The sequence below is a fragment of the Nyctereutes procyonoides genome, unplaced genomic scaffold (assembly GCF_905146905.1).
Source record: "Nyctereutes procyonoides isolate TBG_1078 unplaced genomic scaffold, NYPRO_anot_genome, whole genome shotgun sequence".
NCBI classification, from domain to species: Eukaryota; Metazoa; Chordata; class Mammalia; order Carnivora; family Canidae; genus Nyctereutes; species Nyctereutes procyonoides.
In genome coordinates this window covers 24,207,787-24,231,599 of record NW_026575037.1, presented here as the reverse complement: position 1 = coordinate 24,231,599, position 23,813 = coordinate 24,207,787, and the positions used below count along the sequence as shown (strand labels likewise).

Genomic DNA, 23,813 nt, shown 5'->3' with positions numbered 1-23,813 from the left:
GCCAGTAAAAGAATTTCCTTGGCAAACAGACAGCATGGAAATGTCCTTTTTAAAATCAATTAACCCCCTAAATTCATGAGCTTGCTAGAAACATTTCCTATGCCATGGAATACAAGGCTCACTGAGATGCTCTTCCCCTTTCTATTTCTGGAATCTTCTTTTGTTCATACATGCTAATAATAGTGGCAGAGTTGGGGGGTTATTTATAGTCCAGAAAGCAGTATGACTCTGTGAACACTTTATTCATTTATATTTCCTGTGTTTATTGTTACCTTACCTTTTTGGTAATTTAAAGTGTTCCTCCAAGATTTTATTTAGTAACAAATTACCTGTAAATAGATTTTCTTTTAATATATAAAAGCCTATATTTAGGCTTGATAAAATACTTTACTCCCATTTCCGTATTAACTAAAAACAGATTTCGGCGTGGGGGAGGGGCATAAAATGTTTCCCCGAAAATTGTATATGAAAACTTATTATTTGACCTTTGGGTGTTTTGATTAAAAGGTTTTCATGTGTGTCATGGTTCGCACATTCTCAAATCACTCAAATTTCATCTTGCTTTTGAAGGAAAATTGCTATTATAGCCAATCTACCGTTTATTTATTAATCAACAGACTATAATTTTAAAAGGTATCTGATTACTATGCAATATGGTTAGAAAATTTAATGCTAAAAAATGCATACGTCGTTCCCCTCATCCCCAAACTGCTTTCTAGAGTAAGTGGTGATACCTAGGAATCTGCTTTGAAGCTAATGGGTTTTCTGGTATAAGAAGCATCCAAAAGTGGCAAGATTAATTTTGCCAGATTTACTTCTGCTATTCCTTCACCTTGATTTTTGATAAGTTACTTACATCCTGTCCCTTTGTAAGTACTTCTTTATCAACAGTTATGCCAAAACACGGAGCAAATCTTCCCCACATCTAAGGCAATAAAACGTATATATATTGTCAACCTCAACCAACATCCCATATCCATACAGCCTTTTATTACACAGCACATGCTGTTTTATCACAAATTCAAACTGAAGATGGTTTTTTAAACTGATCGACTATTTTTTTAAGCTGATCAACTTTTAAGATCTTCAGGGGAAAAAATCTGTTAAATATTCCAATCGGCTCCACCTCAGAGTAGTGAGATGCTGAGTAACACAGGTGGTACAGGCACTTCTGGTCTCACTGAATATCAGCTCAGCTTTTCATCACAACCTTAAAATCTACTAGAATGGAGATAATTAGGTTTTTTTTAAATCCGAAATCGTCTATTTAGAAAAACAATCAGCATTTAATTATAGCATTCAATCTCAAAAGCTCTCTTTGAATAAAAATATTTTTTATTCCTCTGCTCTACAACTGACCCAACTAAGAGGATCAGGGAAAGTGGGGGCAATTATGTAGATGTTTTTTCACTAATTCTCAATATGGGATAATTTAACAACTGGATTTGCCCTACACTCAAATGTAATAGAACAATAGAGTCTGGGCGCCGTTGTCAGTTTAAGTGCCTTTCAATGTGTTTTTACCTAATGTTTTGTTTTGGTAAAGTTAAAGCTAAATAAATACTCCTTACTTCAGAAACCTTTGTGAAATATTGCATCTGTGCCGCAAAGTGCTTTCAAGTCTAAGGTAATTATTGATATATTAAGGTTTTTTTTCTACTTCCTCAGGTGAAGTAGGATAAGGGCTCAAAGCTGTAAAAAAAAACAAAACTTCAAAAGCAGTTGAAATAGTATTTTGTGGATATGAGTTCCCTTCTCTGAAAGTGTTTTGTATGGTACATTTAATTTAGAAATCGAAGAACACTAATCAGAGTGGTTCTACATAGGATGCCACTGATCCCTAAACTCTCACCAGTCAGCCATCTGGGTAAGTAGTCCACCTCATAAAAGGATATCATCTAGGAAAAGTAGGAAGTTTGGTTCTCATTTCAAAAGATAAGTATGCCACCACGTTTCCGTCATTCCCTATAAATTCTTCCAGAATTCTCCCATTTAGTTGATGGCCACACAGACTGACACTCTGCTGAACCTCATTTCTGCTCATGCTCATACCTAATCGGGCGGGCGGCCTTCTCACAGAGCAAAACCCAGCAATTCACACCAGCTCTAATTCACACTTGTTTATACATTCAATTTTTAGAAAAGTTTCTATTAAATGTTATGATGCAGAAAGCGCCTATGAAATCTCCTGCTTAGGATCCCTGGGTGGCTCAGTGGTTTAGCGCCTGCCTTTGGCCCAGGGCGCGATCCTGGAGTCCCGGGATCGAGTCCCACATCAGGCTCCCGGTGCATGGAGCCTGCTTCTCCCTCCTCCTGTGTCTCTGCCCCCCCTCTCCTCTCTCTCTCTCTCTATGTCTATCATAAATAAACAAATCTTTAAAAAAGAAAGAAAGAAAGAAATCTCCTGCTTAATTATTTTATTGAAAGGATATTCTTGACTTGTAGACTGCTTAGAAATAAAAACCACAAGACACTAGCAAAAATACGTCTTGGTTCCTAGAAGTTGTTAGACGGCCTTCTTGCTCTCATTACTTTTCTTTTTTTTTTTTTAGGTTTATTTATTTATGAGAGAGAGACAGGGGCAGAGACACAGGCAGAGGGAGAAGCAGGCTCCATGCAGGGATCCCAAGGCAGGACTCGATCCTGGGACCCTGGGATCACGACCTGAGCCAAAGGCAGCCCAACCGCTGAGCCACCCAGGCATCCCAGCTCTCATTACTTTTCACACCAAAAGTCCGTGCAAAGGTGCTCTGCTGTCCATTCATTTAATTAACACATACTCAGGCAGCCGCGGTGGCTCAGCGGTTTGCACCAGGGTGTGATCCTGGGATGGAGTCCCACGTCGGGCTCCCTGCATGGAGCCTGCTTCTCCCTCTGCCTGTGTCTCTGCCTCTCTCTCTCTCTCTCTCTCTCTCTCTCTCTCTCTGTGTGTGTGTGTGTCTCATGAATAAATAAATAAAATCTTTAAAAAAAATTAATACATACTCCTTTGGTGCCAATATTTATTTATTTATTTATTTATTTATTTATTTATTTATTTAAAAGTGGCTGACATGGAATCATAAAATATTTAAAGTGTATATTGTAATGAGTCAACAAATGTATACGGTATGAAAGAAGTACTTGTATTTGTATATGTGAGCAAATCAGAAGACTTGTACCTGCACCTAATAAGCTTCAGCTTCTTCATAAACGTTCCTGTGTTCGGGCACTTTCTAGGCTCTCCATGGATCCAAGCAATTGTACACACAAGATCTGTGTTTGCAAAATTTGCAAAAGAGAAGACATTCATACATTCTCTTTCATCAAGAAAAACTTCCTAGGTGATCCCTGGGTGTTTCAGTGGTTTAGCACCCGCCTTCGGACCAGGAGGTGATCCTGGAGACCCAGGATCCAGTCCTCCATCAGGCTCCCTGGAGCCCGCTTCTCCCTCTGCCTGTGTCTCTGCCTCTCTCTGTGTCTCTCATGAATAAATAAATAAAATCTTTAAAACAAAACAAAAAAAATCAAAATAGAAAGAAGAAAGAAAGAAGAAAGAAAGAAAGAAAGAAAGAAAGAAAGAAAGAAAGAAAGAAAGAAAGAAAAAGAAAAACTTCCTAAACTGTGTAAACTTCAGGATCCACAGAGCTCGAGTCTATCTCTGCTGCAAATGACCACTGACTAGAGCTAATATATGAACTGGCAAGAAGTTTTTTCAACTGCAAAGATAATCAGAGAAAATAATACCACTTTTTTTTTCTCCAATGCCTAGAAGTAAGTAAGGCGCTAAGTAATGGGAAACCAAGCCCTTTTGGAATATCAGGAGATTGAAGGATTCTAATAGATAAAGCACTCATTACTATTAACAGGGTGATTAATTCTAGTGTGACATGTTCATGCTCATCTATAATTTTGTATGAATCCCTGGATTTTTTAAAGATTATTTATTTATTTGTTTGTTTGTTTATTTATTCATGAAACACACAGACTGAGTGAGAGGGGCAGAGACACAGGCAGAGGGAGAAGCAGGTTCCCTGCACAGAGCCTGATTTGGGATTCGATCTGGAATCCCAGGATCACAACCTGAGCTGAAGGCAGGTGCACAACCCTTGAGCCACCCGAGCATCCTGAATCCCTGGATTTGTCTGATAACCCAAACACTGCCCACTGCTCTGCACTGGGCAGAGAGAAGCACTGACAAGACCATCCCTTCTGTAGTTGATGTTAATATAGAGAGAAAGTTGAAAAGTTTTCAGAAGGACAAAGTCAACTTAAGGATTGGAATTTTATCCTCATTAAAATGGACTATGAAGGAAAACAAACTGGGCCTATGTCCAGGCACTGACTCAAACTTTGGGTCAAATTCTTCTAAAGAATCCATACTAAGGTAAGACAAAATACTTTTAAAGCTCACATTCTACACCTTTCAAACAAGAGATCCAAAGTTCCCAACTTCCTTCAGCTCAGAGCCAATCTTAGAACAAAAAAGTCATGTGGGGCAAGCCCTAAATGTTCTCAGCTATTAATTTCCCTGTATGCCACTCAGATCGAATTTTGCAACCTAGTCAGTTTGGTTAGCATAGAGATCCATTTTTTAAAAAAAATTTTATTTATTTGAGAGAGCGTGCACGCACACGTATAAGCAGGGGGCGGGGGCAGAGGGAAAGGGAGAAGCAGACTCCCAGTTGAGCAGGGAGCCCAATGCAGGGCTCGATTCCAGGACCCAGGGATCATGACCTGAGTGCAAGGCAGACGGTTAACCAACCGAGCCACCCAGGTGCCCCAGGGATCCAGTCTTAACAAATCTGGGGATGCCTGGATGGCTCAGCTAGTTAAGTGTCGACCCTTGGTTTTGGCTCAGGTCATGATGTCAGCTGAGATCAAGCCCTGTGTCAGGCTCCACACTGAGCACGGAGCCTGCTTAGGATTCTCTCTCCTTCCCAAACCCTTCCTAGGCACTCGCTCACTCTCCCTAAAAAAACAGACAGCTGGGATCCCTGGGTGGCGCAGCAGTTTGGCGCCTGCCTTTGGCCCAGGGCGCGATCCTGGAAACCCGGGATCGAATCCCATGTCGGGCTCCCGGTGCATGGAGCCTGCTTCTCCCTCTGCCTGTGTCTCTGCCTCTCTCTCTCTCTCTCTCTCTCTCTCTCTCTCTCTCTCTGTGACTATCATATAAATAAAATAAAAAAATTAAAAAAAAAAAACAGACAACTGGGGCAGCCCGGGTGGCTCAAGAGGTTTAGCACCGCCTTCAGCCCAGGGCATGATCCTGGAGACCCGGGATCAAGTCCCGCATCAGGCTCCTTGCAAGGTGCCTGCTTCTCCCTCTGCCTGTGTCTCTGCCTCTCTCTGTCTGTCATGAATAAATAAATAAAATCTTAAAAAAAAAAAAAAGACAACTGTTAACAACAAAACCGGAACAAGACTCTTCTGTCTGAATTACTGAAACAAGTTTGGAGCTCTTAATGACAATATTTTTAGGTTTTCATGAAGCAGCTACTCAACAAGTAATTAAATGAAAGGTTAGGATCAAGTGGAGGGTAACCTCATGCTTTGACCATATTGACAGACCCAGAGGGAGTGACGTGATGAGCAAGAAAAGGTTTAAGTTGTATATAAAAGAATGTCTGTTAAGCTCTGAAATAGATTGCCGAGGATGGTAGAGAATCCCTCCCTTTCAGAAGAGCTTGAATTCTTATCTGCATAGGGTGGGTGAGCTGTGTTCTCTTGAATAAAAATGGGGATCTGGGGATGCCTGGGTGGCCCAGCGGTTGAGCATTTGCCTTGGGCTCAGGGTCCCTGCATCAGGGTCCCCGCAGGGAGCCTGCTTCTCCCTCTGCCTGTGTCTCTGCCTCTCTGTGTCTCTCATGGATAAATAAATGAAAATCTTAAGGAAAAAAAAAAGGGATCAGAATAAACCAGTAATTCCCAAAGAGGACAACAAAGGACCAACTCTGGCATCTGAAACTATGTGTTCAGGGAGCTCTAGAACATCTGCAGTCCTTGATAATAGAGATTCTGGTTCCCCTTCTCAAGAAATGGCTCTCAATGGCTTAAGTCGAAAACCAGTATCTTCTTGTCTCATCTTTTCCTCTCAAAACCCTTTTTGGCATGTTCTGGCAGCTTTGTGCCAACATATATCCTGAATCTATCCACTTCTCCCCGTCTCCACTGTCCCGGCCCTCTCTAAGCCATCATAATAGCTCTCCTGGCCTGCTGGATCCCCTACTTCCCTTTAACCTATTTCCCACCTGCAACCAGAGCACCATTTTTATAATGAGCATTTGATGGAGTCAGTCCATTGCTTAAAATCCTCCTATAATTTCTTGTTCCAAACAGAAAAAAAAATCTAAGCCCTCCATGAGCTGGACCACGTGAAATTGTCCTACTTATCGAGACGAATTTTCCCCCTCAATCGCGGATTTCCATGCCCTTTGGCTCTCCTCATGCTTCTTAAAAACACCAAGCTAGTTTCTACCTCAGGGCTTTTGCACTTGCTATTCCTGGACCTGGACTTCTGTATCTCCAGATTTAGCAACATTACTTCTCTACTGCTAGAGATTTTAGCTCAAGTATCAGCTCTTCATATCACTTCTCTGATACCAAGAGCTCCCTCCCTCCCCATGCTCCACTTACTCTTTTACGCTATCAGTTCTCATTATTTTTATTGGCTTGTTTATCATCTGTTTCCCTTCCACGAGAGTGTGAACACTAATAAAAGCGGTACCCTGGTTGATCTTGTTCACTACAATGTCCCCTGGTCTGGAAGAGGACTTGGCAGTGTGGGTATGTAGTGAACATATGCTGAGCAAAGGAAGGAATGATTCATCAGGCTGGAGCCAGGACCAAGAATAAGGAATTTTAAAAGCTTGTGTGTGTTCACTTTGAGTACATTGGGCCAGACAGCCCCTCTTCAACTCTTCAATATATATATATATATCCTGGAAGGCTGATTTTGATGTCATTAAATCAATGACTAAGACATAAACAGCAACAAATCAGTCTAAGGTTAAATTTCAAAAAAAAAAAAAAAACAACCACAAAACATCCTGGTCAAAAAAATATGTTATATTGAAGAAATAGTAAAACATCATGTTTATTTAAATTAAACATGAAACAAAGACCAAGACCTCAAATACAGACATGTCACCAATAACTGAAATTCAGCTAGAGGCAAAAGGCCAACTTGAGAGAATAATGAATATAATTAAGTATGTGAAAGATATCAACCATGTACCTTCTTTGCAACAACGACAAGAAATTTTAAGCGACACCTAGAAGAAACAATACTGGAATGCACTACCAACTAAATGCTGGGGAACAAAGGAGCATCTAGACGAAAACCAAAATCAGGAAATAACACAGTTCACATATGTCCAACAGTCGCTAGGGTGTAATATTTCCAATCCGCCCAGGTCTCCTGTACTTAACCTCTGCTGGTGGCTTCCCCGCCTTGAATAAAACCCAGGGAGGAGGAGGACCTGATGTGGGTAGCCCTGCTCAACACTAGGTCTAGCTGTACGTCCAGCCACTTCCGGACACACTCAGCCCTCAGCTACTGGAGTTACTCACAGTTCCCCAGAAGCATGATGCCAAGGCCTCCGATTTTTGCACAAGCTGTTCTCTGCCAGCAACGCCTCCCTGACCCCCTTACTCCCACTTGCTCATCTGGCCCCACTCGGAGACTCCTCTTAGATGTTACCGCCCCTTCTAGATCATACCCCCACCTCCCATCCCAGGCTGGATTTGGTGCCTCCCAAAGAGCTTGCACTACACTCTGGGCAAATCTCTCTCCGTTTCAGTCATTATGGGACTTAAAGCCCGGTTTCTCCAGGGTCGATTTGTTGTCTTTGAGAATTAAATTGTATTTTTCAGTTTAAATAAAATCTTAAACGTTGGTGTAAGCAGAGTCAGGATCATTTGCATGCCCATCACAAGGACCTGCCCACGATTTCCAGGGTAGGATCTGCCATCGTATTTTAGTGCTGTATTAACGCCAGTGAATTCTACTTCAACTGAGAGAAGTGCCCTGGAGGGCTTACCGTGTAACCAGTGAGGACTGCTTTGGTTTTTACCTCTGGCAATTTAGCCTCGATGGACACACAGTAGGGGCTCACTAAATGTTTGATGAATGAGCTAGTGAACAAGTGAATTAATGAATATATAAAACCGGAATCTGACCTAATCCAACATCACAACAAATTATTCATGCCAGACGTGTTTTAGGGGCAGCCTGAGAGTGTGATTCAACCCGGAAGATGCTAACCTCCTGGTGAAATGCAGACATAGCGTGTTTTGATGCTTTTCAAGAGCTACTACCTCAGTTGCACCCATCCAAATATATGGCTGCAATGAAGTTATGTTTTCAAGACTGCAACATTTCATTGATAAAACCATAAAAGTAATTCTCGATGGTCAAATAAGGCTCCTTTAAAAACACTCATAACCATGAATCCCAACACACGAGTGCAAAATATGAATGCCTTTAAAGCAAGTCATTCCCCCACGAAAGTGAACCAGGGCTGTTTTTTTCACTGTAAATGCCTGACTCGATTTGAACCTAATGTAAACAGCAGTATGATTGTGCTCAAGCAGCCCCCTCCACCTTACTTTACGGATCCAGAACGGTTTTTTTTTTTTCCTCCAAAGCTGGAGCAAGAATCAATTAAAATATATAATAACGTGTTAACTAGCTAATACAGCAGTTACCGTTAAGAGGCATTTCAGGCGTCTGAGTTTTTTAGCAGCAGACCTGTTCTTTCATTCGCTCTGTAAGATCTATAATTGAAAGAATGCCATGAGAGACGCCTTTCATCAGCTCCCTGAGTTACATTTCCCACTTTGATAACTGTACAAGGAAAATCTAAGGCACTTCAAGCTACCCAATTACATTTGATTAGCTAGTGAAAATAACGTAACAGCTTTTCATCACCCAAAGGAAAACTTTTGAAGAATTCTATTGCCAACACTTCTGCACAAACACTGATCTCTATCATTATTTTACAAGGGGAAATGGAGTATTTAGCATGTTTCTTTTTTTTTAATTAGGCAACAAGTAAAGCCTCTTGTTCATCACGACTTCAGATCAAAAAAAAAAAAAAAAAGCACAACTGTGATGATCGGATGTGTGTGGTAAAGAAGCATTTGTGGTGATTCCAGTGTAGGCAGGATACAGTGGTCAAAATAAAACAACAGGCCTTCGAATGAGCCAACAGTTCAGAGAACATGTCTGAAAACAGGATATGCCCTCAAAACTCTGTGATATATACACACAAGACCTGCCAGGGAGAACCACTGGGGTGCATGGGATTCTTTTCTAGCGACTGAACGAGGGTGTGTCTTGTATAAAATCAGGAAGACGAACCGAGAGGGCATTTGAAACACCATTCTGAGGATTGTCAGATTACCAAAAACACATATATTTAATGCTGCTTAAAAGTAAAGACACGATGCCTATGTGCTGCCTTCCCCACTGAGGAGTCTGGCTCCCTCCGAGTCTTGAGCGCATTAATTCAACGTGTATCCTGTGTCTTTATACGTTTCATTCCCATAAAAATATGTTTTTAATTTAAAATGAAATAATTGTACTGCTCTCCCAGGTAAATACTCCGTCAGGAGGGTATTTAGAAACGGGATAGTCAACTCCCAGGAGGGGGGTCTTGCTGTAGACGTTAAAAACCAAGACCACGAACCCCTGGTGAAAGGCCAGCTACATGCACGCTCCGAGGCCAGCGCCTTCCGAGGCCCCGTGGGAGGTTACATTCCGCCTTTGCAAGGCTCTTATTGCACAATAAAGGACAGACTTTGGACCTATTGGCCAATTTTTCTATCTGTCATGTAAAGAAAAGGCATTCTTACCGAATTAGAAGTTGGATCCAGTTCGGTTGTAAAGTTAATCCCGAATGTTGTGTAACCCTAGCGACATTTCTAAATAATTCAAGATAATGTGGTTTTCTTTGAAGTTTTCTGAGAGACGTGAACAGCAGCAGGACCCCATAGTTGTGTCTACCCCAAACCGCACACGGTTTCTGGCTGTGCCTTCAGAGTACACCATACACGAAAAATGCATAGACCTGGTCAGGGCAGGTCAGAAGCATCGCACTCGAAGTCGATGTCTAAGGAGGAGGTTAAGAGTGAGGCAAGGACTGGCAACCGTCGGTGGGACCGCGGGGATGCGGCGAAAACCCAAGCAGAACCGCCTCGCCCTGTACAGAAGCCCTCCCTACTACTAGGCAGCAGCAGAAGCGTCAAGCTGTGCTTGTGGGAGAGCCCCAGGGCACACGCACGGGCACACGCACGGGCACACGCACGGGCACACGCGGGCCTAGCAGTCTCTTCTGAGCATTTAAGCGGACCTGCTACCCCGCCCCCCCCCAAGGAAATGCCACCGTGTGGAAGTCACTTTGCACCGTGGGAGGACCCGAGAGAAGCTCCAACTGCTACCATTGAAGACACCCCATTCTAGAGCCATCTACCCAACTCTCTCTGGCTTTCTCTGTCCAACCTTGGACCTTGGGCGTTCAGGTTGTCCTCCTTGCTCCACATTTCACTTGAAGGGAAAATGCAGAGGCAGCCCAGGCCAGGGGCTTCGCAACCATATGGTCTCCGAACCACAATCCCAAGAAAGTACAGTAACCCCCCCCCTTAGCTATTGTTTTGCCTTCTGCGGTTTTGCTTTCTCCAGTCAACCATGCCAGGATGCCCAGGCCACTGCCCTCACTTCAGCTCATCCCGTAGGCGCTTTGTGCTCTCCCTCCGGCACAGTAAGAGCGGGGAGTACGGCACAGTAAGATTGAGACCACAGTCCCGTAACTTTTATTACAGTACATCATTGCCATTGTTCTCCTACTATTACTTGTTAATCTCTCACTGTGCCTAGTCTGTAAATTAAACGTTACCATGTAGGAAAAGTAGTGTATGTGGGGTTGGGTACTATCTGCAGTGTCAGGCAACCACTGGGGGGTCTCGAATCACGCCCCGTGCAAGGAAGGGCGGAAGGAAGGGGAATTACCGTAATGGCCCTTAGGAAGCCAGAGGCTTAAGAGAAGGAAGAAAAGTAAATTGCGTAAGAAAAGAGAAGAGAGGACGCCTGGGTGGCTCAGCCGGTTAGGAGTCTACCTTGGGCTCAGGTCCCGATCCCGAAGGATCCCGGAATCCAGCTCCGCAGCGGGCTCCCTGCTCAGCAGAGTCTGCTTCTCCCCGTCCCTCTGCTCCTCCCCCCAGTGCATGCTCACTCTCTCTCTCAAATAAATGAATAAACTAGAAAAAAAAAAGGCAAGAGAAAAGGAGCCTGGACAGAAAGAAAAGGAGGGATGGAATGAAGGGGAACGGAGAACAAAGAAATGGACACAGAGAGGGAGAGCGTCCCCGGGATGCCGGCCCGGCCCCGTTGGGCTTAGCCTGGTGCCCAGAGAACCTGGAAGTGTAGACGAAATCCGGTTTTTAGTATCGGTCATTTGAGACCGGGCTGTTGGACGAGGCGACGCAGCGAGCGGCGCTGCTCCCGAGTGTGGGAGGTGTTCTTGGGTTAGGATGAATGTCTTTAAAGTGAAGAATAGCTGAAATGCCCCATTTCTATGCAGCCATTCTGCAAATGGATGTTGAGCCCTCAAAGCTTTGTATGATCTACTTCCCAAGCTGTAGAAGAAGAAGTCAGAGCAAAGTCATTCTTCACTTATCTTGGAAAATAAAAAGACCAATTTTACCTCATAGGTTCAGAGGGCAAAGTCCTTCAAAAGTGTGTTAAGGGGTGTCACACGTGAGTCATGTCTCCGGAGTTTTTTTACCCATTACCTGACTTTGACAGTGGATACCGCGTGCAGAGAGGGCCCCAAAAGGCCCACGGACCAAGGACCAAGGACCAAGGGAGCCCCACGTCCCCGACAATGAGGAATGGACACTGGCAGACTTTCCACAAGATCTGGGAGCGATTTGTGCGCCCTGCTGGGTGAGGCCAAGTAAGGTGGGGAGCAGGGCCCCGCTGTTCTCTGTAAACAGGGGTGCAGCTGCTCCAAGCCGACAAACTGATGCAACTGTGTCCAGTGATTATGCAGTAGGAGCTGCTGCTGCACACTGGGGGGGGGAGGGCTGAGTGGGCCAACCTAGGACCCCCAGGTACCCCCAAGGTGGGAGACCACACTGCCACAGCCTGTCTGACCACCTCATCCTTCGCCCCCTGCAGGCAGGTGCCACAAATGGCTTCAGAAGCCCTGGAGGAGGTCTCTGCCCCCATGGCCAGCCCGACACCCTTGTGGTACCGACTCAGTGAACTGTTCAGTACTTTCCTTCCTACAATATCCTCCTCTAATAAAGAAAAAGAAAGGGGAAGGAAGGAAGGAAGAAAGGACGGGCCTGGATGGCTCCGTGGCTGGAGTATGTGACTCTTAAACTTGGTGTTGAGTTCGAGCCACATCGGGTGCAGAGATTACTTAAAAATAAAATCATAGGGATCCCTGGGTGGTGCAGCGGTTTGGCGCCTGCCTTTGGCCCAGGGCGGGATCCTGGAGACCCAGGATCGAATCCCACGTCGGGCTCCCGGTGCATGGAGCCTGCTTCTCCCTCTGCCTGTGTCTCTGCCTCTCTCTCTCTCTCTCTCTCTCTCTCTCTGTGTGGACTATCATAAATAAATAAAAATTTAAAAAAATAAATAAATAAAATAAAATAAAATCATAGGAGTGCCTGGGGGTTCAGTGGTTGAGCATCTGCCTTCAGCTCAGGTCATGATCCCCGGGATCCTGGGATTGAGTCCCACTTCGGGCTCCCCACAGGGAGCCTGCTTCTCCCTCTGCCTGTGTCTCTGCCTCTCTCTGTGTCTCTTACGAATAGATAAATAAAATCTTTAAAAATATATTTTTTTAAATAAAGAGAAAGAAAAAGAAAAGGAATTTATGTATCCTTGGGCCAATTTAAGATAAACTGTTCTGCACAGTTTAAGGGCAAGAGAGATCCTTTAAGACCTATTGTAATGGAGTATACAGATCTGGGCACCATGATAACGGCAACAATCATAAAGTACTTTACAGTTTACCAAAGACTTCCATGTGCATTTGGAAATTTTTTTCTTTTTTTTAGACAAAGAGAGAGCATGCTAGTTGGGGGCAGCAGGGGAGGGAGGGCAGGACACAGAGAGAGAGGGAGAGAGAGGATCTGAAGCAGGCTCCAGGCCCAGCTAGGTGTGGGGCTCGATCTCACAACCCTGAGATCATGCCCTAAGCCAAAATCAAGAGTCAGACGTTTAGGATGCCTGGCAGGGGGGCTCTGTGGTTGAGCGTCTGCCTTGGGCTCAGGGCATGACCCCGGGGTCTGCCTGGCTCAGGCATGACCCGGGTCCCCGCAGGACCTGCTTCTCCCTCTGCTTGAATCTCTGCCTCTCTCCTTGTATCTCTTATGAATAAATAAAATCTTTAAAAAAAAAAAAGGTGGGGTTGGGGAGGCCTGGGTGGCTCCATGGGTTAAGCATCTGACTCGACATCGGCTCAGGTCATGATGTCTGAGTTGTGAGATCGAGCCCCGCGTTGGGCTCCGCGCTGTGCCTAGAGCCTGCTTAAGATTCTCTTTCTCCCTCTGCCTCTGCCTCTGCCCCTCCCCACCAAAATGATAAATAAAGGCAGCACATTTGTAGTAATCAAGTAAGCAACTCAGTGTCTCCGTGGGCCACTGTGACCCCAAGCACGACAAGGGTTGGGCAGGCTCGTCCTCTGCAAATAACACACTGTGTGATAGCAATAGTCCAAGTCTTTACTCAAACTCTTTGACCAAAGCGAGACCTTATTCTGTGCTCACTTCACAGGGCCGTCCAAAGGAGCAAACCAGAAGATGGCCTGAAAGCACCCAGGGCTACGGCAGGCGAATAGCAGCACCAGAAAAGGGGCTTCTCTTGCCCTTCACCACCTGACCTGGAGCACAGCAAGCACAGTGTCGATTTTCTTCCTAGTCTCATGGTTCGTGTTCAAACACCTGATGATGGCCCAGCAGCTAAACGTGGGATCTCTCGGGTGTGGTTGGCTATTCTCATGCTCTCCTCATGACTCTAGGAGGTAACCAATAGATTCATAGGAACAGGAGGCTCATCTGTGTGTGAACAAGCAAACCCAGTACGGAGCTATGACCGTCACTCCCCACGCTCCGACCAAACACCCTGGCTTCCCGTGGAGGGAGACGCCGGCGTGGAAACTCCAAGTACCACCACCGCACTGAAACCGAGCTTCAGGAACTTAAGAGTCTCAGCGGAGTCTGCAGCTGATAGACGTACGCTCATGGAATAAAGCAAAGTTAAAACTTTTAAAAAGTAACTACAAACTGGGGCGCCTGGTTGGCTCAGTCAATAGAGCACGCGACTCTTGATCTCAGGGTCGTAAGTTCGAGCCCCGTGTTTGAGTGTAGAGCTTACTTTAAAAAAAAAAAAGTCATCACAAACTATTAGGACAGGGATTGGCAGGAATGGGGTAGGGAGAGGCCCTTGACTATGAAAGACAACAGGAGGATCTGAGAAAAGTGATAGATTGTTTTATATTTGACTGTACACTAAAGGGTCAGGGCTGGGAATAGAAATCATACCTTAATAGAAAGAACTAATACAGAGCAGTTTCAGGGTGCCTGATGTACCTCCAGGACGTCCCTGTAAAGGACAGGGAAGGTAAGGGATACCTACCTCTGCCGTCAGGTGGGCATTTTCAGCTGCCCACTAAAGAACTAGCCATGGCAGTAACAGGTATTGATGGAGAAAAGTGGATTCATCCAGGGCCCAGTGAACAAGATTAAAATAATGGATTCCTGGGGCACCTGGGTGGCTCAGCGGTTGGGCATCTGCCTTTGGCTCGGGCCATGGTTCCAGAGTCCCGGGATCGAGTCCCGCATCGGGTTCCCAGCAGGGAGCCTGCTTCTCCCTCTGCCTGCGTCTCTGCCCCTCTCTCTCTCTCTCTCTGTGTGTCTCTCATGAATAAATAAAAATTAAAAGAATGAAAAATGGATTCCTGAAGTGACAATAGACAAGGCACCATCAACCAGACCAGGTCGGCCTGGAAAAAGTCATGGAAGCAGATGTCCGACACCCCAAGAGACCCGGCTGTCAAGTCAAAAGCGCCAAGTCTAATATTCTCTGCAAATTCACAAAGTCAGAAGAAGAGTTCCGTGCCCACCCCTCTGGTGGAAGGAAGAAAACCCGGCTTTCTCATTTCCTCGCCAGCCCACGTAGGACAGACAGATGCTATTCTGCTATCTTTTGATGAGTGAGTCACATGGCGATGAACGTTTTCATGCGCCTTCAGAGAGAAAGCGGACAGACAGACGACCCTTCTTGAGTGGAAATCGCTTTGCAGTTCCTGCGGGAGTAAGCGCTTTGCATCCAGAGCGATGAGAACCGGGTTCGTGGAGTGGCCGAGTCCAACTCTGGGAAGCCACCGGAGCACCTGGGGGGGGGGGGGGCTGGGCCTGGACAGCAGGGGACACGGGGGGACACGGGGGGGACCCTGTGTAGGTGCTTCCTCCACCCTGCTCCCCCACACAGAACAGGGCCCCCCCCGCGAGCTTACTGAAGAACACCCTTGAAATTGGGGCAGATCCAATCACATCTCAGACTACAAACCTGTATTGGCTGGGAGAGGTGAACAAAGGCCCGGGAAAAGGGCTCTAAGATGTTCAAAATACATAAATAAAAACTCTGCCCAGAAAGCTTGTGTGATGGACCAGAGAAAAAGGAAGGTTTAATCCTACCCCAGCCTCCACACGTTAGACCAAGCCGCGCTCCGAAACCGGCTTCGGCAAGGCTCAATTCCTTTGGCACAAACTCCCTGAGTCTCTGAGACCTATTTTCCACAGAAACGCTAGTTATGTGTTTCAGTCAGGATTAATTTAGATTTTTTTTTTCCTTCCTACATGTATCGGAATCATTCATCGAGGGGAAGTTCTTCTATATCCATTCCCAGAATCCTCTTAAGACATCTGGTCTCATTAGAAGATCAAATAGATCCTCCAGATTCATTAGTTGTTCAACAAAGTGGGAATTAGTTTCTCACTGCTCCTGGGTGTGTGAGATATCGAAGACCGAGATGAGAGAGAAATAACAAAGAAAACCTACGATCGTCTTGGACTCCCAAAGGCAGGCCTTTCAGCAGCGTGAGCAGGTCCTGGATTTGCTCTTAATTTTGGAAAAGACAAAGAAAAAAAAGTCAGGAGTATGGGCCATTAGAAGACAGATTTGGTTTAAGGATGGGAAGGTGCATGGGACTTAGGATACGGCCTCAGAAGACACTTCTAACCCTCTGCCTGGGTCTCTGCCTCTCTCTCGCTCTGTGTGTGTGTGTCTGTCATGAAAAAATAAATAAAATATTAAAAAAAAAAGGAGACACTTCTAATACCTCCGTAATGAGGGGCTCGTCCACCGCCTGACCGCGTCCCCCCCCCTTCCCTGTCTCGCTGTCCTTTCACAAATAGACCTAAAAAGTAGCCCAGGCCGCATCCGACGGCAGCAAGCAGAACCCGAGATCTGATCGTATTTAGCCACCTTAAGGGCGGAGCACAGCCCGTGCGCTGCTGCTGAACCAGAGTCGCGAGTGTAGACTCTGTGCAGAGGCCGAGGTAGTAAGGAACGCTCCGGACACGCTTTCAAGGCTCAGAAGTGCTAGCTGGTAGGTCCACTCTCCTGAATGATGCCCCAGCGGCCCGAAAGAATTATTGTAGCTTTTCTAAAGTGACTCATTCACTCCCAGGGGGTCGTCTGGGCTCCGAGAAAATCTGTCTCACTGATTATTAGTGATTTAGTAATTGGATGGTAGTGATGGACTTTCTGATAACCTAGAGATTTGCTTTAGCTTCCCTGGCAAAGGCCTATGTTTTCAGAGTCAAAGGTTACACTGCCTGTTTGTGTGTGTGTCTTGGGGGTGGAGAGGGGGAGTGGACAAAGTACTGCTTTCCTGAGCCTGAATCGGCCAGTCCCCATTCCGACACTTAGCAGTAGCTAGATCATCTTGGGCCAAGTCACAGTTCCATTCCTGCCTCAGTTTCTTCACTATGTAAAAGCAGGAGGTGGGTCAAATGACCTCCACCACGTCTTCTGACTCTGGAAAATCTGGTTTCTGGGAATGGAATATTTTTCAATGCACACGTGCTGTTTTGAAAGCTACTAGTTTCAAAAAAAAAAAAAAAAAAGAAAGAAAGAAAGAAAGCTACTAGTTTCATGGTATCAGTGTCATCTTTCTCAGGCCAGAATTTTGGATTGGAATTAGAATTGCCCCTTACGGGTGTATAAAAAAAAACAAAACAGCTCACTGATGTGCCCTGCATCCCTCCCCCCCAATCATCTTCCAGCTCTGAAACTGCAGTTTCTACGAGTGGACCGTCTTTTTTTTTTTTTCTTTTGAGCTGTTTATGTGCCATTTCATTAACTGTGAAGTTGGCAGCTGTAATTTCCTCTTTCTCATTACAATATTTTGAATAGGAACCAGAATATCTTTCTTGCACTTTTTTTTTTTTTTTTTGCATGTTGACAACCCAAACAACCCATCAAGCTCACTCTGGCCTTCTGTTCCCTTCAAAAGTAATCAGATGAAACCTGTATTCTCTCTTTTTATACCTGGTGGAGAGTGTCACTTGTCCACTTGTAACTTGTAGTGTGCAAGGGGTCATTTGCAAAACTGCCTTATTAACCTATTACTTCTCCAGGAACAAATATGGGACTTTTCATCTTGGGGTCACAGAGGTATAAGCAATCTGTCCCATTAGTATATCACTTGATGGGCATTTTGCTGTGAAGTTAACAAGAAAAAGACAAAGGTTTAAAGGGGAGCATCGATCTTCCCAAATATTTAAAAATCACCACTTTTGTAAGAAGATAGGGTAAGGACGGGGCTGTAGGTTCCAGGGAGGTGTTGGAGGCCAGGCCAGAGGAAAGAGGCCTTTTCAGGACTTGTTCTCAGCAATGCCAGGTAGGCAGGCCCAACGGAGGGCCCACAAACCCTTCTCCGGAGCAATGTTGCTTGAACTGCAGGTCATGCCTCATTAGGGGGTCATGTAACCAATTCAGGGAGTGATGACCGGAAACTTTTTAAAACATGAAGTAAATGAGACGAAAGCAGAATAGAGTAGAAGGTATCAGTGTGCATGGCATGCAGGAGGTCACATAATGTCTAGTCAAACTCTGGTTCGGGGTGTGTGTGTGTGTGTGATAGAGACCGAGGTCTGTTTCTATACACCAAGCTCCAGTGTAAAATACGTTCTTACCCCAGGTCACAGTTTACAAACTTGAAAGCCACCGCCCTGGAGAAGTGCATGGCAATGCCCATGTCTCAGTGTTGCCTTCCAACCACTTGCTCTGTTTTGTGGCAAAGTAAATTTATAAACGAAAGTAAAAGGAATCATGTGAACGGTCACCTTCCAGTTCTGTATTCACACCGCCCCTAAGTTCTTCCGAGCTCTACCTTTTCTTCTCCAGAGACTACGTAGGTTGAATCACGCTTCTCAATGTAAGCGCGAGGCAAACCAGAACGTGGGTCGAGTTTCTCTTTCTTTCCTGGAGGGCACCTTCCTACCCCTTAGAAGCAGCCCCGCCAATGTTTGTACTTTCTTTCCCTTTCCTTTTTTCAGAGTCTTCTCATGACAGGCTGACGAGTGCACTAAGCAGCGATGTAAATGATGATAAGGCTTTAATAGGGCCCCTTCCCAAAGGATTTATATTTTAGCCAAATATGAAACCTCACGCCCTATAAAAGAATCTTGTAGAATTTAGCTGCAGGGGGAGGGAAAGAGACATTTGGAGAGGAAGAGGGCTTTCCTAGCACTCTTACAAATCCTACCTGTGGCTGTCTATATTCCCCTCAAAAGGTTTCCTTTTCGACATGTAAACGATATGCAGGATTTCTTTCCCTGTGGATTGATGAAATACGACTTCAGCTGTCTTTCTTTTTTAAATAGATATTTATGAAACTGCCTTATCACAAAATCTTTGAGAGGAAATATTCTTGGGTCTTACTCAGCTTTGCATTCCTCTTAGACCCAATTCACTCTCTGGCAAATTTTACCTCCTTAATTTGTAGTAGGTATAACTGTTTATTATATAATTATATCGCTCTTATCAACATATATGATAATATTGTTTCCCCATTGTCAAACTAGGAAGAAAGCACAACTGGATGCTTTTATGCTGAGTATCACAGTATCACGTAAGGCCTCTACACACTCGTCATAAAATCACAATAATAATAATTTAAAAATGACACTAGTTGAGTATTAAATAGATGCCAGGCTCCCAGTATATTTTGCCCACATAGTCTCATTTATTCCTTGCAAAACCTCTTCAATGAAAGTATCATCATGCTCCCCCATGCCCCCTGCACCACAAACACCACAAATACATTTTACAGGTGATAAATTAAGCCTAAAGATCAACATCCTGCCTATGAAGACACAGTTATTGAGTTATGGCAAAGCTATAAGTCAAAGTGAGTCCATCTGCCTGCAAAGGTCAGTTGTGCTTTTCTCACTTTAACATTTCTTCAACTTGCCGTTGTATCTGAAATTTTTATACCATTTTCCGTTTCATTTCAAATGCCTTACCAGCCGGCTGGAAGGACAAAGTTGGGAGTGAAAGAACACCAGGACGTTTTGTTTGTTTTGTTTTTAGTGAAAAATGCTTTGGTTGTCATCGGGTGGTTATATGCCCAGAAAATACCTGGCCTGACTGTGCTAACTCGAGGCATGCGGCACATCCCCTGCAGCCCAGTATCTGTCTCCACCCTCAGTCGTCTTTAAGTGGAGTGATAAAGGGCAAGAGAGTAAAGAGCTGGATACATTAACAGTCTTAACAGCATAGTGGTAGTAGTCTATCCACTTATTTGGATCTGTTCAGAGAACATTTTTGTTTCCCTGTACAAATCACGGTGCTTAATAAAGATTGCCGTGAAAAGCACCATCCTCCATTTGCACCCACCTTTCGTGCTCCCCAGTCCACCTACGCAGTTTCCAACAACCACCCTATACATTAAAAGTCTGCTCTGTATTATTGTCCTTCTCTCAAGGAAGCTTTAAATCTCCTCCAAAAGTCCTAGGTGATCAGAAGCCACAAGATCTTTGGCCACCGTGTCTGCCTCCACGACAGTAAAAGGAAGAAACGGATTTTGTGACAGATATACTGAGAAAGCAAATCCAGGATTCACCTTTGTTCTTAAAACAAGAATGAAACCAGTGACCACCAAATATGCCTTGGTAGCTACTCTTAGGTCCCGAACTTCGATATCACTTTCCCATATTAATTCGGTCTTAAGTTTCAGGAAATAAAATAATTATGTAGTTAAACAGAGATCCTTATACAAACATGTACTGTGTTTACAATGTACCAATCCATTAAAATCAACGACAGACATAGATTATGAGAACTAAAACCCGAGCCAAGTAGCCTAGCACTCACCATGTGCCCAGTCCCCATCCAATGACAGTAAACATCCTATCGGAATCTGCTCCGAAAACAAAGGCTTTACCAACCTAATGTCAAGGTAAACAGGTAGTAAATACCTATTTGACACTGCTAGCCAGTGGTATCATTTTCATTCTTTAGGGTCTAAACACAACTAAACACGGGCAGTTTTTCTTTTGAATCGGCACCATTATAATACAGCTTTTTACTTGGCAATTCTTAAAAAGAGTTCACTGGGTGCTGGTTCACACTGACTTAAACTTTCTAGCCGTAAACCACCTGAGTTAAAGGAAGTAAGTGAAGACATTCTACTACTCAGAAACAAAAACAAATTTCCTGTACTTTACATGAAATGCCACACACACACACCCAAAAAAACTAAGAGGTACGTAGAATAAAAAACCCCATAAAGTGAAGCTGCAATAGTCCTGAAGTCAAGGTCTTAAGATTCTTCTACTCTGCAAGTCATACGAAGAAAAGTAAGGAAAACATATTTTTAACACCAAGAACATGTGAAGTAGGAACAGAGTTAGATCTCCCTTGAAAGGGGATTTTAAGTGGTAACAGCTGGTGACATACCTTAAGTTCTCGGAAGAAGATACTACTCCTGGCCCACTCGACAATGGAGAAGAGGGTTTGGTCAGCCATTTTGCACATTAGCCCAAACGTGCTCAGCTTTTCGTGCTTGCTTCGGTTGGCCTGCTCTTGCTGCAAATAGGCCATGATTTTGGCCTGGACTTGAGGCTCATCTGGCTCACACTTCAGAAGTTCCAGGATCAGATGGGGGATGCTCGCCGGGGAGCTTGTCTGGTAACTATCCATGTAGGAATAGCCCATTATGGACTCTGGTGAGCTGGTGTAGGGGTCTGGGTACTCAGACTTGATGGCCCGGCTAGGAAAGTGACTGTAGGTTTGGTAACCTTGCAGGCTGCCGTGAGGTGGCATTGTCATGCTAATGGGGGATGTTACAAAGGGACTTCTGTCGTAGTCTGTAGGAGGCAAGGCAGCGTGGTTCAGAGGTAGGCCTTTGGAGGCAGAATGGATGTTCTGGATTGCAGAAGAGATGGTGAGCTCAGAGGGCATTGCTTGGATCACCTGAGACATGGCTTCTAGCTTAAGTCCATTGGCTCGGATGAGGGCTTTCTTCTGTTGCTTTAGGGCCCTGTCTCTCTTGTACATTGGCCCAAATTTATTCCTTCCCCCACGCATTCGGTCAGCCCTTACCGCTGTGGGGAAATAAAAAAAAATAAAAAAATAAAAATAAAAGGAGTAAGGGTATAAATAAGATGCAAATTATTAACATTCTCTACGTCTCCAAGTATCTAGGAATGCTGAAAATTGACCACAGGTGTTAGGTGTGTGGTTGTTTGCATTACAAAAGCCCACAAAGCTTCCCCCTTCTTCCCCAAAAAGCCAAGTCCTCTTTATTAATGAATTCTTTCCTTTGAGCATTTGTCATCAAAAAAAAAAAATTATTTTGGATGCATAGGGACATAGTAACCCTTTAAATTTCATAATCTTTCCTACACACAGGAGATAACTTCAGATTGCTAAGAAAGAGTGTCAGTTTCTATTACCAGAATTCTCTTTACAGAAACCCAAACAGCTAAGAGGAAAAAAAGACAAAATCAACCCATTTCTGGATCCAACTGTGAATAGCCCCCCTTAGACTATCTTCCTCCCTTAAAGCTGTTTTGCCTAATTTGCTGCAAAAGGGTTGAATACATGCTCTTCCTGGAAAATAATTTTCACCTGGACTTGAGCACACATCAGATAACCACCAGTTATTGTTTCTAAGGTAAGGAGGACTGGACATAATTAAAGCAAATTTATTTCAGAAGCTGTCAAGACAAGCCCACCATTGCAGCGCTGCGTGGACTCTGGGACCATGTCTAATAAGTGAGTTAGCAGTTGTCTCCAAGCCCATAGTGGCCAATGGCAATTAGAAAGAAAACAGTGACTTCTGACAGCTTCTGATGTGTTGAAATTGCTGGAGGTTAAGTTTTTGTGCTTTTTATCTTAGGATTAGTATAGTATTAAAAATTTATTGTGAATGCTAGGTATCTAGAATATTGTGCAAGTTTTTCATCTGGATGATAATTTATCGAATATTCAACTGTTCCATATCACTGCTAAGGAAGTATAGTTTATAGTTATGCCCCACAAGTGACTTACAATAAATACTTTTTAAGGTAAAGAAATGCAATCCTTTCCCCTCATTAAAAAAAAGAAGAAGAAGAAATCAAGTGACACACCATATGAAACCACAACATTTACTTGTGTGTGTTTTGTTTTTTTTTCAGTAGGCTCCCTGCCCAGTGTGGGGCTTGAACTCACAACTCAGTGACATCAAGAGACCCATGCTCTACCCACTGAGGCATCCAGGCATCCCACATTTATTCTTTGACATTTTACCTTGTGAGTCTCCTACTATAGTATGCACCTCCCACAATATCTGGCTGTTTGGAAAATAATAAAGTGATTGGTAATAAAGAAATTAATGAGCATTTCTTTCTTGATCTCGTTCTCAATCTCTTCCTAAAGCAAGACAGAGTTAACAGTTCTAATCATAACCAAAGTGGCTACTTATATTGGGACATAATCTACAAGCACTTCGGCAGATTTGCCTGCAATCTTTTGAGCATTTCTATCAAGTCTGAGAGCCACATAACAGGAAGGCTCCAAACAAAACTAGCCTGTGCCTCAACGATCAAATAAAATGCACGCTTGTGTGTGGCAAATAAGTGATGTGTATCCCTGATTATTTTTTATTTGCACTAGAGTTGATCTGTGGAAAGTCAGTAGGCTGGAGGCTAAAAAACAGCAACACACCATAATAGTCCATGAACTACAGATTATTTACAGTGATCACATAATAACTTTACTCCCTGCCAATCTGTACATTGTAAGTACCAGTTCTACTCTCACAACATAAAATTTAACATGGCTTTTGGGGAACCACTATCTTATTCCTGTCAAACCAATGTTACTGATTTAATAGCTCATTATTTTTCATGCTTCCTACTTTTCAACTTCATTTTGCAGCTTTCATCATTATCTTAAAAAAAAATAAAAGAAACGTGTTTTCCCACATTATCAAAAATGATACTCTCCACACAAGAAACTCCATTTCACAATTAAAGGCTGTAATTCTTGCCCAGGAGTCATGAAATTAATAGTAACAATTGTGACAAGGGAAGAATTTAAAGGATTAAAATCAGACTTCTACTAGATTTTTTACTAGAACATCCAGGTTTGATAACGTCAAGTATTTTTTTTTAAGTTTTGCAAATTCTAAAAATTTGTTCTCAGTTGAATCGTTTTAGTCTTGTTTTTATCTAACCAGGCCTTTGTATTTTTTTTAAAGATTTTATTTATTTATTCATGAAAGACGCAGAGAGACAGAGAGAGGCAGAGACGCAGGCAGAGG

General features: G+C 43.9%; 1 protein-coding gene across 4 annotated transcripts in view; it reads right to left on the bottom strand.

The window, feature by feature from the left end:
* Positions 1-23,813, bottom strand: part of NR5A2 (nuclear receptor subfamily 5 group A member 2) — a 137,785-nt gene that overhangs the window by 95,954 nt on the left and 18,018 nt on the right. For all 4 annotated transcript variants that reach the window (XR_008663686.1, XM_055319511.1, XM_055319509.1 and 1 more), the window contains one exon: positions 20,963-21,609. Coding sequence is in view for 3 of the 4 variants with exons in the window: in XM_055319511.1 (XP_055175486.1) it covers positions 20,963-21,609 (647 nt within the window). In the remaining variant the exon portion in view is untranslated. The remainder of the gene's footprint in view (positions 1-20,962; positions 21,610-23,813) is intronic.